Below are 17,480 nucleotides of genomic sequence, written 5' to 3' on the forward strand. Positions count from 1 at the left end.
CTGCTCCTGATTGGCCCCTGAGTGCAGCAAGGTGAGTGTGAGGGGAGGTAGTACTGTAATAATAATGTACCACTGCTCCTGATTGGCTCCTGAGTGCAGCAAGGTGAGTGTGAGGGGAGATAGTACTGTAATAATAATGTGCCACTGCTCCTGATTGGTTCCTGAGTGCAGCAAGGTGAGTGTGAGGGGAGGTAGTACTGTAATAATAATAATGTGCCACTGCTCCTGATTGGCCCCTGAGTGCAGCAAGGTGAGTGTGAGGGGAGGTAGTACTGTAATAATAATGTGCCACTGCTCCTGATTGGCACCTGAGTGCAGCAAGGTGAGTGTGAGGGGAGGTAGTACTGTAATAATAATGTGCCACTGCTACTGATTGGCTCCTGAGTGCAGCAAGGTGAGTGTGAGGGGAGGTAGTACTGTAATAATAATGTGCCACTGCTCCTGATTGGCCCCTTAGTGCAGCAAGGTGAGTGTGAGGGGAGGTAGTACTGTAATAATAATGGGCCACTGCTCCTGATTGGCACCTGAGTGCAGCAAGGTGAGTGTGAGGGGAGGTAGTACTGTAATAATAATGTGCCACTGCTCCTGATTGGCTCCTGAGTGCAGCAAGGTGAGTGTGAGGGGAGATAGTACTGTAATAATAATGTGCCACTGCTCCTGATTGGCTCCTGAGTTCAGCCCTATTGTTATTTATTTATATGCTCAGTTTCCCAGCTCTAAGTACAGACAGTGTGCAATATCTGGTTATTACTGCTCACTAACGTCCCTTTAATAACCCAGTACAGTGCAATAACATAACGCTCTGCACATTACATCTGGTTATTTCTGCTCACTAATGTCCCTTTAATAACCCAGTACAGTGCAATAACATAATGCTCTGCACATTTCACCTGGTTATTACTGCTCACTAATGTCCCTTTAATAACCCAGTACAGTGAAATAACATAATGCTCTGCACATGACATCATATTACTGCTCACTAATGTCCCTTTAATAACCTAGTACTGTGCAATAATATAATGCTCTGCACATTACACCTTATTACTGCTCAGTAATGTCCCTTTAATAACCCTATACAGTGCAATAACATAATACTCTGCACATTACACCTGGTTATTACTGCTCACTAACATCCCTTTAATAACCCAGTACAGTGAAATAACATAATGCTCTGCACATTACATCGTATTACTACTCACTAACGTCCCTTTAATAACCTAGTACTGTGCAATAATATAATGCTCTGCACATTTTGCCTTATTACTGCTCACTAATGTCCCTTTAATAACCTAGTACTGTGCAATAATATAATGCTCTGCACATTACGCCTTATATACACATTTATTGTGTGTGCAGACCTTATGTAATGCGGCACTTAATTACTGATATATACTGTGCATATATAAACATTTATTGTGTGTGCAGGCCTTATGTAATGTAGCACTTAATTACTGATATATACTGTGCATATATAAACATTTATTGTGTGTGCAGACCTTATGTAATGCTGCACTTAATTACTGATATATACTGTGCATATATAAACATTTATTGTGTGTGCAGACCTTATGTAATGCAGCACTTAATTACTGATATATACCGTGCATATATAAACATGTATTGTGTGTGCAGACCTTTTGTAATGTGGCACTTAATTACTGATATATACTGTGCATATATAGACATTTATTGTGTGTGCAGACCTTATGTAATTCAGCACTTATTTACTGATACATACTGTGCATATATAAACATTTATTGTGTGTGCAGACCTTATATAATGTGACATATAATTACTGATATATACTGTGCATATATAAACATTTATTGTGTGTGCAGACCTTATGTAATGTGACATATAATTACTGATATATACTGTGCATATATAAACATTTATTGTGTGTTTAGACCTTATGTAATGCAGCACTTAATTACTGATATATACTGTGCATATATAAACATTTATTGTGTGTGCAGACCTTATGTAATGTGACATATAATTACTGATATATACTGTGCATATATAAACATTTATTGTGTATACAGCACTTAATTACTGATATATACTGTGCATATATAAACATTTATTGTGTGTGCAGACCTTATGTAATACAGCACTTAATTACTGATACATACTGTGCATATATAAACATTTATTGTGTGTGCAGACCTTATGTAATACAACACTTAATTATCGATATATACTGTACATATATAAACATTTATTATGTGTGCAGACCTTATGTAATGTAGCACTTAATTACTGATATATTCTGTGCATATATAAACATTTATTGTGTGTGCAGACCTTATGTAATGCAGCACTTACTGTAATTACTGATATATACTGTGCATATATAAACATTTATTGTGTGTGCAGACCTTTTGTAATGCAGCACTTACTGTAATTACTGATATATACTGTGCATATATAAACATTTATTGTGTGTGCAGACCTTTAGTAATGCAGTGCTTAATTACTGATATATACTGTGCATAAATAAACATTTATTGTGTGTGCAGACCTTATGTAATGCAGCACTTAATTACTGATATATACTGTGCATATATAAACATTTATTGTGTGTGCAGACCTTGTGTAATGTGATATATAATTACTGATATATACTGTGCATATATAAACATTTATTGTGTGTGCAGACCTTATGTAATGCAGCACTTAATTACTGATATATACTGTGCATATATAAACATTTATTGTGTGTGCAGACCTTATGTAATGCAGACCTTAATTACTGATATATACTGTGCATATATAAACATTTATTGTGTGTGCAGACCTTATGTAATGTGACATTTAATTACTGATATATACTGTGCATATATAAACATTTATTGTGTGTGTAGACCTTATGTAATGCAGCACTTAATTACTGATATATACTGTGCACAGTCAGTAAAACATGGGGACAAAACATTCTTTAGATATATCAGTGAAAGAAGAAAAAATAAGGTAGGAATAGTAAAATTGAAATCAGTTGATGGTAGAATAATAGAAGGAGATAAGCAGATTGCAGACTGTCTCAATGATTACTTCTGTTCTGTTTTCACTAAAGATTGTGAAGATACAATGTCTACATTAAGGGATGCAACGCAAAATAGAAACAAGCTTAACAGTAATCTTTTTACAGAGGATGAGGTTTTGTTAGCATTATCAAAAATAAATGTTACAAAGGCAGTGGGTCCTGATAATATTCATCCAAGGGTTTTAAAAGAACTTCGATCAGTGCTAACTGTCCCATTAACTGATCTGTTTAATCAGTCACTATTAACAGGAGCTGTCCCAGATGATTGGAGAATAGCAAATGTAATACCCCTTCATAAAAAGGGCAGTAGAGAAGAATCTGGCAACTACAGGCCAGTTAGTTTAACTTCATAGAAACATAGAAACATAGATATTGACGGCAGATAAGAGCCATAGGCCCAGCAAGTCTGCCCCACCTTACCTAACAGTATAAACTTATCTAGTTCGTAGGATAGCCCTATGCTTGTCCCATGCATTTTTAAAGTCCCCCACAGTGTTTGTTGCTACTACCTCTTGAGGAAGTTTATTCCATAAATCAATCACTCTTTCTGTAAAGAAGTGCTTCCTCAAATTACTCCTGAATCTACTACCCTTTAGCTTGAGCTCATGACCCCTTGTTCTTGAATTTTCCATTTTATGTAAAATACCCACAGCCTCAGTTTTACTAAACCCTTTAATGTACTTGAAAGTTGCTATCATATCACCTCTTTCCCTTCTCTCCTCTAAGCTATACATATTTAGGTCATTGAGCCTATCCTGGTAAGTTTTATTTTTTAGACCATGTACCATTTTGGTAGCCCTCCTTTGCACAGATTCAAGTTTGTTAATATCCTTCTGAAGATATGGCCTCCAGAACTGCACACAATACTCAAGATGAGGCCTAACTAATGATCTATAAAGTGGCATAAGAACCTTACTATTTCTGCTGCAAATACCTCTACCAATACATCCAAGCATTCTGCTAGCCTTACTCGCTGCATTACTACATTGTTTACTAAGTTTTAAATCATCTGAAATAATAATTCCCAAGTCCTGTTCCTCGTCTGTAACAGTCAGTAAAGTGTCATTGAGTCTGTAATTAACATTTGGATTTTTCTTCCCTAAATGCATTATTTTACACTTTGCTGTGTTAAACTTTAGATCCCAGTCGTTTGTCCAATCCTCCAATTGTTGTATATCACTTCTCATTTTGTCTACCCCCCCTGGAACATCCACTCTGTTGCAAATTTTTGTATCATCTGCAAAGAGACATACTTTCCCCTGTAGCCCTTTGCTGATATCGCAGATAAATATGTTAAACAAAACAGGCCCCAGAACTGACCCCTGAGGAACACCACTAGTAACAGCCCCCTCTGCTGAATGAACTCCATTTACTAAGACACTTTGTTTTCTGTCCTTAAGCCAGCATTCCACCCAGTTCACAATTTTTGAATCTAGACCAAGGAGATATAGTTTGTGAATAAGTTTATTGTGTGGGACGGTGTCAAATGCTTTGCTGAAATCTAGATATGCTACATCAACTGCTCCTCCCTTGTCTAATACTTTTGTTACATAATCAAAGAAGTCAATTAGATTAGTCTGACATGATCTCCCTGAAGTAAAACCATGCTGATTTTGGTCCTCTAAATTGTTTGTCTTTATGTAAGTCATAATTCTTTCCTTTAAGAGGCTTTCCATTAATTTCCCTACTACTGAAGTTAAACTAACTGGCCTGTAGTTGCCAGATTCTTCTCTACTGCCCTTTTTATGAAGAGGTATTACATTTGCTATTCTCCAATCATCTAGGACAGCTCCTGTTAATAGTGACTGATTAAACAGATCAGTTAATGGGACAGTTAGCACTGAACGAAGTTCTTTTAAAACCCTTGGATGAATATTATCAGGACCCACTGCCTTTGTAACATTTATTTTTGATAATGCTAACAAAACCTCATCCTCTGTAAAAAGATTACTGTTAAGCTTGTTTCTATTTTGCATAGCATCCCTTAATGTAGACATTGTATCTTCACAATCTTTAGTGAAAACAGAACAGAAGTAATCATTGAGACAGTCTGCAATCTGCTTATCTCCTTCTATTATTCTACCATCAACTGATTTCAATTTTACTATTCCTACCTTATTTTTTCTTCTTTCACTGATATATCTAAAGAATGTTTTGTCCCCATGTTTTACTGACTGTGCTATCTTCTCTTCTGCATCAGCTTTAACCTTCCTAATTAACTGCTTAGTCTTTTTTTGTTGGAGTCTCCATATTTTCATATCATCATCTGCTTGTGTGTGTCTGTAATTTTTATAAGCTATCTTTTTTGTCTTTACAGCATGTGCTACTTCTTTGGAAAACCAAATTGGTTTCCGCTTTCTTTTACTTTTACAGACATGTCTAATACAGTGTGCGGTTGCATCTAAAATGGCACCTTTCACAAATTCCCACTGTTCTTGAACCCCTGTAATAAGATTTTTCCCCTTTAAATAGTTTTTTAGGTATTCTCCCATTAATGAAAAATCTGCCGTCCTAAAGTCTAAAACTTTTGTTTTAGTCTGGGTGTTCAGTTCCTGAACATGAATACTAAACCAAACAGATTGATGATCACTGGATCCTAAGTTCTCACCTACAGACACATCTGAAACTGTATCACTGTTTGTAAGTATTAGATCTAATATAGCTTCCTTACGAGTTGGTTCCTTGACTAATTGTTCAAGTGATTCCCCTAGCAGAGATTCAAGAATATACCTGCTTCTAGCCGATCTAGCAGAAGGAATCTTCCAGTCTATATCTGGCAAATTAAAGTCCCCCAGTACTATAACCTTACCCTTCATGGTCATTTTGGTTATTTCATCTAATAACAGATTGTCCAGTTTTTCATCCTGCAATGGAGGCCTATATACAACCCCTATTCTAAAAACATTTTTATCTCCAATTTCCAAAGTCACCCAAATACTTTCCACCTCATCATTTGTTCCTACAATTTCAGTAACCTTTATATTTTCATTTACATACAAAGCAACTCCTCCACCTTTCTTTCCTACTCTGTTCTTTTTAAATAACCTGTATCCAGGTATGACTATGTCCCAGTCATGCAAATCATTGTACCATGTTTCTGTTATAGCTACTAAATCCAAGTTGTCCCTAGTCATTATTGAAATGAGTTCAGGTAATTTATTTCCTAAGCTGCGAGCATTTGTGCTCATGGCACGAATAATTTTTCTACTAGAATTTCTAGAATTGTTACTTGGACTAACAGTTTTGGCATGCTGTGGGGGGCAGGTGGATATATTAATGCTACCCCCCTTTATTAGTTTAAATGATTTCTAATAAAGTATTTGAACTCCTCTCCCAGATACTCTGTTCCTTTAGCATCCAAATGCAAGCCATCTCTCCTAAATAACCTAGTATCTTTCCAAACAGAGCTATAATGGCCAATAAAACCAAATCCTCGTTCCCTGCACCACTTATCTAACCAAGAATTAAATGTTGTTATCCGCTCCATCTTTCCTGCTTCCTGGTCATACACAGGTAAAATAGCAGAAAATGATAGAGTTGATACCACAGTCTCTAAATGATTACCTAGGTCACAAAACTCTTTCTGAACAGCAGCAACATGATTACTAGCCAGATCATTTGTTCCTAAATGAACAATCACATCCAACTCACTTCCCTTTCCTGCTGCCTTAACAATTCTCAAAATACGATTCCTATCCCTGTGAGCAGTAGCTCCTGGAAGACATCTAACCTCCCTTGTTTCTCCTTTACTTTCACCTAAATACACATTCCTCAAAATAGAGTCACCCACTAACAGTCTTTTTCTCAAAAACACATCTGCAGTTCTTTCCTGTGTTATGTTACCTGGAGAATCAGGTGCCAATAGATTTAAATTACCTGTTACAGCTTCAGAGGGCTCAGAAACAGCAATCTCCTCATCACAAGTGTATTCGGCAAGAGCAGCATAGGAGTTTTGCAATGGCAGAGGTTGTGGGCAATGCTTCTGGTCTACTGTTCTAATTCTTCCAGAGCCTACAGTGATCCATCTGCCTCTCCTTGCTGATCTCTGGGGTAGAGGGGCTTCTTTCTGAGGCAGCTTTGTAGAGGTAACAGGTATGTTACTTACCTTAGCTTGAAGTTTAGCTATTTCCTCCCTTAAGAGGGAAAACTGCTTACAAACAGGACAGCCCCTAAATCTCCAAAAAGTAGAACGATTAAAAAGTGCAAAACACCCATTGCACTGTATCTGAGACATTTTAAACTATGCAACACTTTAACAATAAGAAAAATATAAGTATTATTTTCTACTGAATAAGCCTGAATAACCCTGAATAACTCCTGAAATAACTCAAATATCCTTATGTATTTAATCCTTTTGTAGTTTGATCTCTTTGCTAAGAAGCAGAGCTAAATGTCCAGTAGTAGGGAAATTAATGGAAAGCCTCTTAAAAGAAAGAATTATGACTTACATAAAGACAAACAATTTAGAGGACCAAAATCAGCATGGTTTTACTTCAGGGAGATTATGTCAGACTAATCTAATTGACTTCTTTGATTATGTAACAAAAGTATTAGACAAGGGAGGAGCAGTTGATGTAGCATATCTAGATTTCAGCAAAGCATTTGACACCGTCCCACACAATAAACTTATTCACAAACTATATCTCCTTGGTCTAGATTCAAAAATTGTGAACTGGGTGGAATGCTGGCTTAAGGACAGAAAACAAAGTGTCTTAGTAAATGGAGTTCATTCAGCAGAGGGGGCTGTTACTAGTGGTGTTCCTCAGGGGTCAGTTCTGGGGCCTGTTTTGTTTAACATATTTATCTGCGATATCAGCAAAGGGCTACAGGGGAAAGTATGTCTCTTTGCAGATGATACAAAAATTTGCAACAGAGTGGATGTTCCAGGGGGGGTAGACAAAATGAGAAGTGATATACAACAATTGGAGGATTGGACAAATGACTGGGGTCTAAAGTTTAACACAGCAAAGTGTAAAATAATGCATTTAGGGAAGAAAAATCCAAATGTTAATTACAGACTCAATGACACTTTACTGACTGTTACAGACGAGAAACAGGACTTGGGAATTATTATTTCAGATGATTTAAAACTTAGTAAACAATGTAGTAATGCAGCGAGTAAGGCTAGCAGAATGCTTGGATGTATTGGTAGAGGTATTTGCAGCAGAAATAGTAAGGTTCTTATGCCACTTTATAGATCATTAGTTAGGCCTCATCTTGAGTATTGTGTGCAGTTCTGGAGACCATATCTTCAGAAGGATATTAACAAACTTGAATCTGTGCAAAGGAGGGCTACCAAAATGGTACATGGTCTAAAAAATAAAACTTACCAGGATAGGCTCAATGACCTAAATATGTATAGCTTAGAGGAGAGAAGGGAAAGAGGTGATATGATAGCAACTTTCAAGTGCATTAAAGGGTTTAGTAAAACTGAGGCTGTGGGTATTTTACATAAAATGGAAAATTCAAGAACAAGGGGTCATGAGCTCAAGCTAAAGGGTAGTAGATTCAGAAGTAATTTGAGGAAGCACTTCTTTACAGAAAGAGTGATTGATTTATGGAATAAACTTCCTCAAGAGGTAGTAGCAACAAACACTGTGGGGGACTTTAAAAATGCATGGGACAAGCATAGGGCTATCCTACGAACTAGATAAGTTTATACTGTTAGGTAAGGTCGGGCAGACTTGCTGGGCCTATGGCTCTTATCTGCCGTCAATATCTATGTTTCTATATATACTATGCATATATAAACATGTATTGTGTGTGCAGACCTTTTGTAATGCAGCACTTAATTACTGATATATACTGTGCATATATAAACAGTTATCGTGTGTGCAGACCTTATGTAATGTAGCACTTAATTACTGATATATACTGTGCATATATAAACATTTATTGTTTGCGCAGACCTTATGTAATGTAGCACTTAATTACTGATATATACTGTGCATATATAAACCTTTATTGTGTGTGCAGACCTTATGTAATGCGGCACTTAATTACTGATATATACTGTACATATATAAACATTTATTGTGTGTGCAGACCTTATGTAATGCAGACCTTAATTACTGATATATACTGTGCATATATAAACATTTATTTTGTGTGCAGACCTTACGTAATGCAGCACTTAATTACTGATATATACTGTGCATATATAAACATTTATTGTGTGTGTGTAGACCTTATGTAATGCAGCACTTAATTAGTGATATATACTGTGCATATATAAACATTTATTGTGTGTACAGACCTTATGTAATACAGCACTTACTGTAATTACTGATATATACTGTGCATATATAAACATTTATTGTGTGTGTGCAGACCTTATGTAATACAGCACTTACTGTAATTACTGATATATACTGTGCATATATAAACATTTATTGCGTGTGCAGACCTTATGTAATACAGCACTTACTATAATTACTGATATATATACTGTGCATATATAAACATTTATTGTGTGTGTGTGTGCAGACCTTATGTAATGCAGCACTTAATTACTGATATATACTGTGCATATATAAACATTTATTGTGTGTGCAGACCTTATGTAACGCAGCACTTAATTACTGATATATACTGTGCATATATAGACATTTATTGTGTGTGCAGACCTTATGTAATGTGACATATAATTACTGATATATACTGTGCATATATAAACCTTTATTGTGTGTGCAGACCTTATGTAATGCGGCACTTAATTACTGATATATACTGTGCATATATAAACATTTATTGTGTGTGCAGACCTTATGTAATGCGGCACTTAATTACTGATATATACTGTGCATATATAAACATTTATTGTGTGTGCAGACCTTATGTAATACAGCACTTAATTACTGATACATACTGTGCATATATAAACATTTATTGTGTGTGCAGACCTTATGTAATACAACACTTAATTACCGATATATACTGTACATATATAAACATTTATTGTGTGTGCAGACCTTATGTAATGCAGCACTTAATTACTGATATATATACTGTGCATATATAAACATTTATTGTGTGTGCAGACCTTATGTAATGCAGCACTTAATTACTGATATATACTGTGCATATATAAACATTTATTGTGTGTGCAGACCTTATGTAATGTAGCACTTAATTACTGATATATTCTGTGCATATATAAACATTTATTGTGTGTGCAGACCTTATGTAATACAGCACTTACTGTAATTACTGATATATACTGTGCATATATAAACATTTATTGTGTGTGCAGACCTTTAGTAATGCAGCGCTTAATTACTGATATATACTGTGCATATATAAACAGTTATCGTGTGTGCAGACCTTATGTAATGTAGCACTTAATTACTGATATATACTGTGCATATATAAACATTTATTGTTTGCGCAGACCTTATGTAATGTAGCACTTAATTACTGATATATACTGTGCATATATAAACCTTTATTGTGTGTGCAGACCTTATGTAATGCGGCACTTAATTACTGATATATACTGTACATATATAAACATTTATTGTGTGTGCAGACCTTATGTAATGCAGCACTTAATTACTGATATATACTGTACATATATAAACATTTATTGTGTGTGCAGACCTTATGTAATGCAGCACTTAATTACTGATATATACTGTGCATATATAAACATTTATTTTGTGTGCAGACCTTACGTAATGCAGCACTTAATAAATGTTTATATATGCACAGTATATATCAGTAATTGTGTGTGCAGACCTTATGTAATGCAGCACTTAATTACTGATATATACTGTGCATATATAAACATTTATTGTGTGTGCAGACCTTATGTAATGCAGCACTTAATTACTGATATATACTGTGCATATATAAACATTTATTTTGTGTGCAGACCTTACGTAATGCAGCACTTAATAAATGTTTATATATGCACAGTATATATCAGTAATTGTGTGTGTAGACCTTATGTAATGCAGCACTTAATTAGTGATATATACTGTGCATATATAAACATTTATTGTGTGTGCAGACCTTTTGTAATGCAGCACTTACTGTAATTACTGATATATACTGTGCATATATAAACATTTATTGTGTGTGCAGACCTTATGTAATACAGCACTTACTATAATTACTGATATATACTGTGCATATATAAACATTTATTGTGTGTGTGCAGACCTTATGTAATACAGCACTTACTGTAATTACTGATATATACTGTGCATATATAAACATTTATTGTGTGTGTGCAGACCTTATGTAATGCAGCACTTACTGTAATTACTGATATATACTGTGCATATATAAACATTTATTGTGTGTGCAGACATTATGTAATGTGGCACTTAATTACTGATATATACTGTGCATATATAAACATTTATTGGGTGTGCAGACCTTTTGTAATGCCGCATTTTAATTACTGATATATACTGTGCATATATAAACATTTATTGTGTGTGCAGACCTTATGTAATGCGGCACTTAATTACTGATATATACTGTGTATTGCAGTTCAGAGTTGCTGGTGCAATATGTATCACTCACTGCACATATCTTCTGCGTCTCACCATAGGCGTCTATATCTCATACTGTGTCATGTGCCTCATTCTGCAGGTTTTGCCCTGGAAACATCTTGCATATGATGATCACTGAGAAGAAAATGAATGAGCGGATCCTGGATCACGCCCTGGAGATCATCTACCTGCTGACGGGAGAGGTGAGAGCTGCTGATGTTGTGCTTAGTGCTGATTACGGTGAGACAAGAAATCCTCAGGCATAACGAGTGAGCCAAGGGGAAGTAACCCCTGATTTACACAATGCCTAGTGTGCTGGTACACAGTTTGTTTGGCCTATAATATGTGCCGTTACCTCGTCGTACAGGTACTGTTTGTTTGGCCTATAATATGTGCCGTTAACCAGTTGTACAGGTACCGTTTGTTTGGCCTATAATATGTGCTGTTACCCAGTCGTACAGGTACCGTTTGTTTGGCCTATAATATGTGCTGTTACCCAGTCGTACAGATACCATTTGCCCTATAATATGTGCCGTTACCCAGTCGTACAGGTACTGTTTGTTTGGCCTTTAATATGTTCTGTTACCCAGTCGTACAGGTACCGTTTGTTTGGCCTTTAATACCCAGTCGTACAGGTACCGTTTGGCCTATAATATGTGCCGTTACCCAGTCGTACAGGTACCGTTTGTTTGGCCTATAATATGTGCCGTTACCCAGTCGTACAGATACCGTTTGTTTGGCCTATAATATGTGCTGTTACCCAGTCGTACAGGTACTGTTTGTTTGGCCTTTAATATGTTCTGTTACCCAGTCGTACATGTACCGTTTGGCCTTTAATATGTGCCGTTACCCATTCGTACAGGTACTCTTTGTTTGGCCTTTAATATGTGCTGTTACCCAGTCGTACAGGTACCGTTTGTTTGGCCTATAATATGTGCTGTTACCCAGTCGTACAGGTACTCTTTGTTTGGCCTTTAATATGTGCTGTTAATCAGTCGTACAGATACCGTTTGTTTGGCCTATAATACCCAGTCGTACAGGTACCGTTTGGCCTATAATACCCAGTCGTACAGGTACCGTTTGGCCTATAATACCCAGTCGTACAGGTACCGTTTGGCCTATAATATGTGTCGTTACACAGTCCTATAGGTAACGTTTGGCCTATAATATGTGCCGTTACCCAGTCATACAGGTACCATTTTTTTGGCCTATAATATGTGCCGTTACCCAGTCGTACAGGTACCGTTTGTTTGGCCTATAATATGTGTCGTTACCCAGTCATACAGGTACCATTTGGCCTATTATACCCAGTCGTACAGGTACCGTTTGTTTAGCCTATAATACCCAGTCATACAGGTACCGTTTGGCCTATAATATGTGTCGTTACCCAGTCGTACAGGTACCGTTTGGCCTATAATATGTGCCGTTACCCAGTCGTACAGGTACAGTTTGGCCTATAATATGTGCCGTTACCCAGTCGTACAGGTACAGTTTGGCCTATAATATGTGCCGTTACCCAGTCGTACAGGTACAGTTTGGCCTATAATATGTGCCGTTACCCAGTCATACAGGTACAGTTTGGCCTATTATACCCAGTCGTACTGGTACCGTTTGTTTGGCCTATAATATGTGCCGTAACCTAGTCATACAGGCCCAGAAGATCCAGTAGCAGCTAGGGGCAATCGGCATCAGCCAGGTGCTTTCACGTCTTTCTGTCTCCGGAGTGCAGGGGTAGGGGGAAAGAGGGGGCCGTTTTCGGGGGGGGGGTGGGAGGCAGAGCCAAGCAATTTGGAGAGCAGCTATCTGTCCAGTCAGGCAGTTGGTAGGAGCTGCTGCAGAAGTAGCAGCAAGCAGGGGGTCTTCTCTGGCCAGTAGTAGCTTGCGGAGGCTAGTAGTTGTCTTTTTAGGGCGTAGCATGTGCCGTTACCCAGTCGTACAGGTACAGTTTGGCCTATAATACCCAGTCGTACAGGTACCATTTGTTTGGCCTATAATATGTGCCGTTACCCAGTCGTACAGGTACCGTTTGTTTGGCCTATAATACCCAGTCGTACAGGTACCGTTTGGCCTATAATACCCAGTCGTACAGGTACCATTTGTTTGGCCTATAATACCCAGTCGTACAGGTACCGTTTGTTTGGCCTATAATACCCAGTCGTACAGGTACCGTTTGGCCTATAATACCCAGTCGTACAGGTACCATTTGTTTGGCTTATAATATGTGCTGTTACCCAGTCGTACAGGTACCGTTTGTTTGGCCTATAATATGTGCCGTTACCCAGTCGTACAGGTACCGTTTGTTTGGCCTATAATATGTGCCGTTACCCAGTCGTACAGGTACCGTTTGTTTGGCCTATAATATGTGCCGTTACCCAGTCGTACAGGTACCGTTTATTTGGCCTATAATATGTGCCGTTACCCAGTCGTACAGGTACCGTTTGTTTGGCCTATAATATGTGCCGTTACCCAGTCGTACAGATACCGTTTGTTTGGCCTATAATATGTGCCGTTACCCAGTCGTACAGATACCGTTTGTTTGGCCTATAATATGTGCCGTTACCCAGTCGTACAGATACCGTTTGTTTGGCCTATAATATGTGCCGTTACCCAGTCGTACAGGTACCGTTTGTTTGGCCTATAATACCCAGTTGTACAGGTACCGTTTGGCCTATAATATGTGCCGTTACCCAGTCGTACAGGTACCGTTTGTTTGGCCTATAATATGTGCCGTTACCCAGTCGTACAGGTACCGTTTGTTTGGCCTATAATACCCAGTCGTACAGGTACCGTTTGTTTGGCCTATAATACCCAGTCGTACAGGTACCGTTTGGCCTATAATATGTGTCGTTACACAGTCGTATAGGTACCGTTTGGCCTATAATATGTGCCGTTACCCATTCGTACAGGTACTCTTTGTTTGGCCTTTAATATGTGCTGTTAATCGGTCGTACAGGTACCGTTTGTTTGGCCTATAATACCCAGTCGTACAGGTACCGTTTGGCCTATAATACCCAGTCGTACAGGTACTGTTTGTTTGGCCTATAATATGTGCCGTTACCCAGTCGTACAGGTACCGTTTGTTTGGCCTATAATATGTGCCGTTACCCAGTCGTACAGGTACCGTTTGTTTGGCATATAATATGGGCCGTTACCCAGTCATACAGGTACTGTTTGTTTGGCCTATAATATGTGCCGTTACCCAGTCATACAGGTACCATTTGGCCTATTATACCCACTCATACAGGTACCGTTTGTTTGGCCTATAATACCCAGTCATACAGGTACCGTTTGGCCTATAATATGTGTCGTTACACAGTCGTACAGGTACCGTTTGTTTGGCCTATAATATGTGCCGTTACCCAGTCGTACAGGTACAGTTTGGCCTATTATACCCAGTCGTACAAGTACCGTTTGTTTGGCCTATAATGTGTCGTTACACAGTCGTACAGGTACCGTTTGGCCTATTTATACCCAGTCGTACAGGTACCGTTTTGTTTGGCCTATAATATGTGCCGTAACCTAGTCATACAGGCCTAGAAGATCCAGTAGCAGCTAGGGGCAATCAGCATCAGCCAGGTGCTTTCACGTCTTTCTGTCTCCGGAGTGCAGGGGTAGGGGGAAAGAGGGGGCCGTTTTCGGGGGGGGGTGGGAGGCAGAGCCAAGCAATTTGGAGAGCAGCTATCTGTCCAGTCAGGCAGTTGGTAGGAGCTGCTGCAGAAGTAGCAGCAAGCAGGGGGTCTTCTCTGGCCAGTAGTAGCTTGCGGAGGCTAGTAGTTGTCTTTTTAGGGCGTAGCATGTGCCGTTACCCAGTCGTACAGGTACAGTTTGGCCTATAATACCCAGTCGTACAGGTACCATTTGTTTGGCCTATAATATGTGCCGTTACCCAGTCGTACAGGTACCGTTTGTTTGGCCTATAATACCCAGTCGTACAGGTACCGTTTGGCCTATAATACCCAGTCGTACAGGTACCATTTGTTTGGCCTATAATACCCAGTCGTACAGGTACCGTTTGTTTGGCCTATAATACCCAGTCGTACAGGTACCGTTTGGCCTATAATACCCAGTCGTACAGGTACCATTTGTTTGGCTTATAATATGTGCTGTTACCCAGTCGTACAGGTACCGTTTGTTTGGCCTATAATATGTGCCGTTACCCAGTCGTACAGGTACCGTTTGTTTGGCCTATAATATGTGCCGTTACCCAGTCGTACAGGTACCGTTTGTTTGGCCTATAATATGTGCCGTTACCCAGTCGTACAGGTACCGTTTGTTTGGCCTATAATATGTGCCGTTACCCAGTCGTACAGATACCGTTTGTTTGGCCTATAATATGTGCCGTTACCCAGTCGTACAGATACCGTTTGTTTGGCCTATAATATGTGCCGTTACCCAGTCGTACAGATACCGTTTGTTTGGCCTATAATATGTGCCGTTACCCAGTCGTACAGGTACCGTTTGTTTGGCCTATAATACCCAATTGTACAGGTACCGTTTGGCCTATAATATGTGCCGTTACCCAGTCGTACAGGTACCGTTTGTTTGGCCTATAATATGTGCCGTTACCCAGTCGTACAGGTACCGTTTGTTTGGCCTATAATACCCAGTCGTACAGGTACCGTTTGTTTGGCCTATAATACCCAGTCGTACAGGTACCGTTTGGCCTATAATATGTGTCGTTACACAGTCGTATAGGTACCGTTTGGCCTATAATATGTGCCGTTACCCATTCGTACAGGTACTCTTTGTTTGGCCTTTAATATGTGCTGTTAATCGGTCGTACAGGTACCGTTTGTTTGGCCTATAATACCCAGTCGTACAGGTACCGTTTGGCCTATAATACCCAGTCGTACAGGTACTGTTTGTTTGGCCTATAATATGTGCCGTTACCCAGTCGTACAGGTACCGTTTGTTTGGCCTATAATATGTGCCGTTACCCAGTCGTACAGGTACCGTTTGTTTGGCATATAATATGGGCCGTTACCCAGTCATACAGGTACTGTTTGTTTGGCCTATAATATGTGCCGTTACCCAGTCATACAGGTACCATTTGGCCTATTATACCCACTCATACAGGTACCGTTTGTTTGGCCTATAATACCCAGTCATACAGGTACCGTTTGGCCTATAATATGTGTCGTTACACAGTCGTACAGGTACCGTTTGTTTGGCCTATAATATGTGCCGTTACCCAGTCGTACAGGTACAGTTTGGCCTATTATACCCAGTCGTACAAGTACCGTTTGTTTGGCCTATAATGTGTCGTTACACAGTCGTACAGGTACCGTTTGGCCTATTTATACCCAGTCGTACAGGTACCGTTTTGTTTGGCCTATAATATGTGCCGTAACCTAGTCATACAGGCCTAGAAGATCCAGTAGCAGCTAGGGGCAATCAGCATCAGCCAGGTGCTTTCATGTCTTTCTGTCTCCGGAGTGCAGGGGCGGGGGGAAAGAGGGGGCCGTTTTCGGGGGGGGGGGGAGGAGGCAGAGCCATGCAATTTGGAGAGCAGCTATCTGTCCAGTCAGGCAGTTGGTAGGAGCTGCTGCAGAAGTAGCAGCAAGCAGGGGGTCTTCTCTGGCCAGTAGTAAGCTTGCGGAGGCTAGTAGTTGTCTTTTTAGGGCGTAGCATGTGCCGTTACCCAGTCGTACAGGTACCGTTTGTTTGGCCTATAATATGTGCCGTTACCCAGTTGTACAGGTACTGTTTGTTTGGCCTATAATATGTGCCGTTACCCAGTCATACAGGTACTGTTTGGCCTATAATACCCAGTTGTACAGGTACCGTTTGTTTGGCCTATAATGTGTGCCGTTACCCAGTCGTACAGGTACCGTTTGGCCTATAAAATGTGTCGTCATACAGGTACCGTTTGGCCTATAATATGTGCCGTTACCCAGTCGTACAGGTACCGTTTGTTTGGCCTATATTATGT

General features: G+C 39.1%; 1 protein-coding gene across 1 annotated transcript in view; it reads left to right on the forward strand.

The window, feature by feature from the left end:
• Positions 1-17,480, forward strand: part of LOC128638133 (gastrula zinc finger protein XlCGF66.1) — a 72,330-nt gene that overhangs the window by 1,577 nt on the left and 53,273 nt on the right. Inside the window, exon 2 of the mRNA XM_053689996.1 lies at positions 11,649-11,751. Coding sequence (XP_053545971.1) covers positions 11,674-11,751 — 78 coding nt within the window. The 5' untranslated portion in view covers positions 11,649-11,673. The remainder of the gene's footprint in view (positions 1-11,648; positions 11,752-17,480) is intronic.

The sequence above is a fragment of the Bombina bombina genome, chromosome 8 (assembly GCF_027579735.1).
Source record: "Bombina bombina isolate aBomBom1 chromosome 8, aBomBom1.pri, whole genome shotgun sequence".
NCBI lineage: Eukaryota > Metazoa > Chordata > Amphibia > Anura > Bombinatoridae > Bombina > Bombina bombina.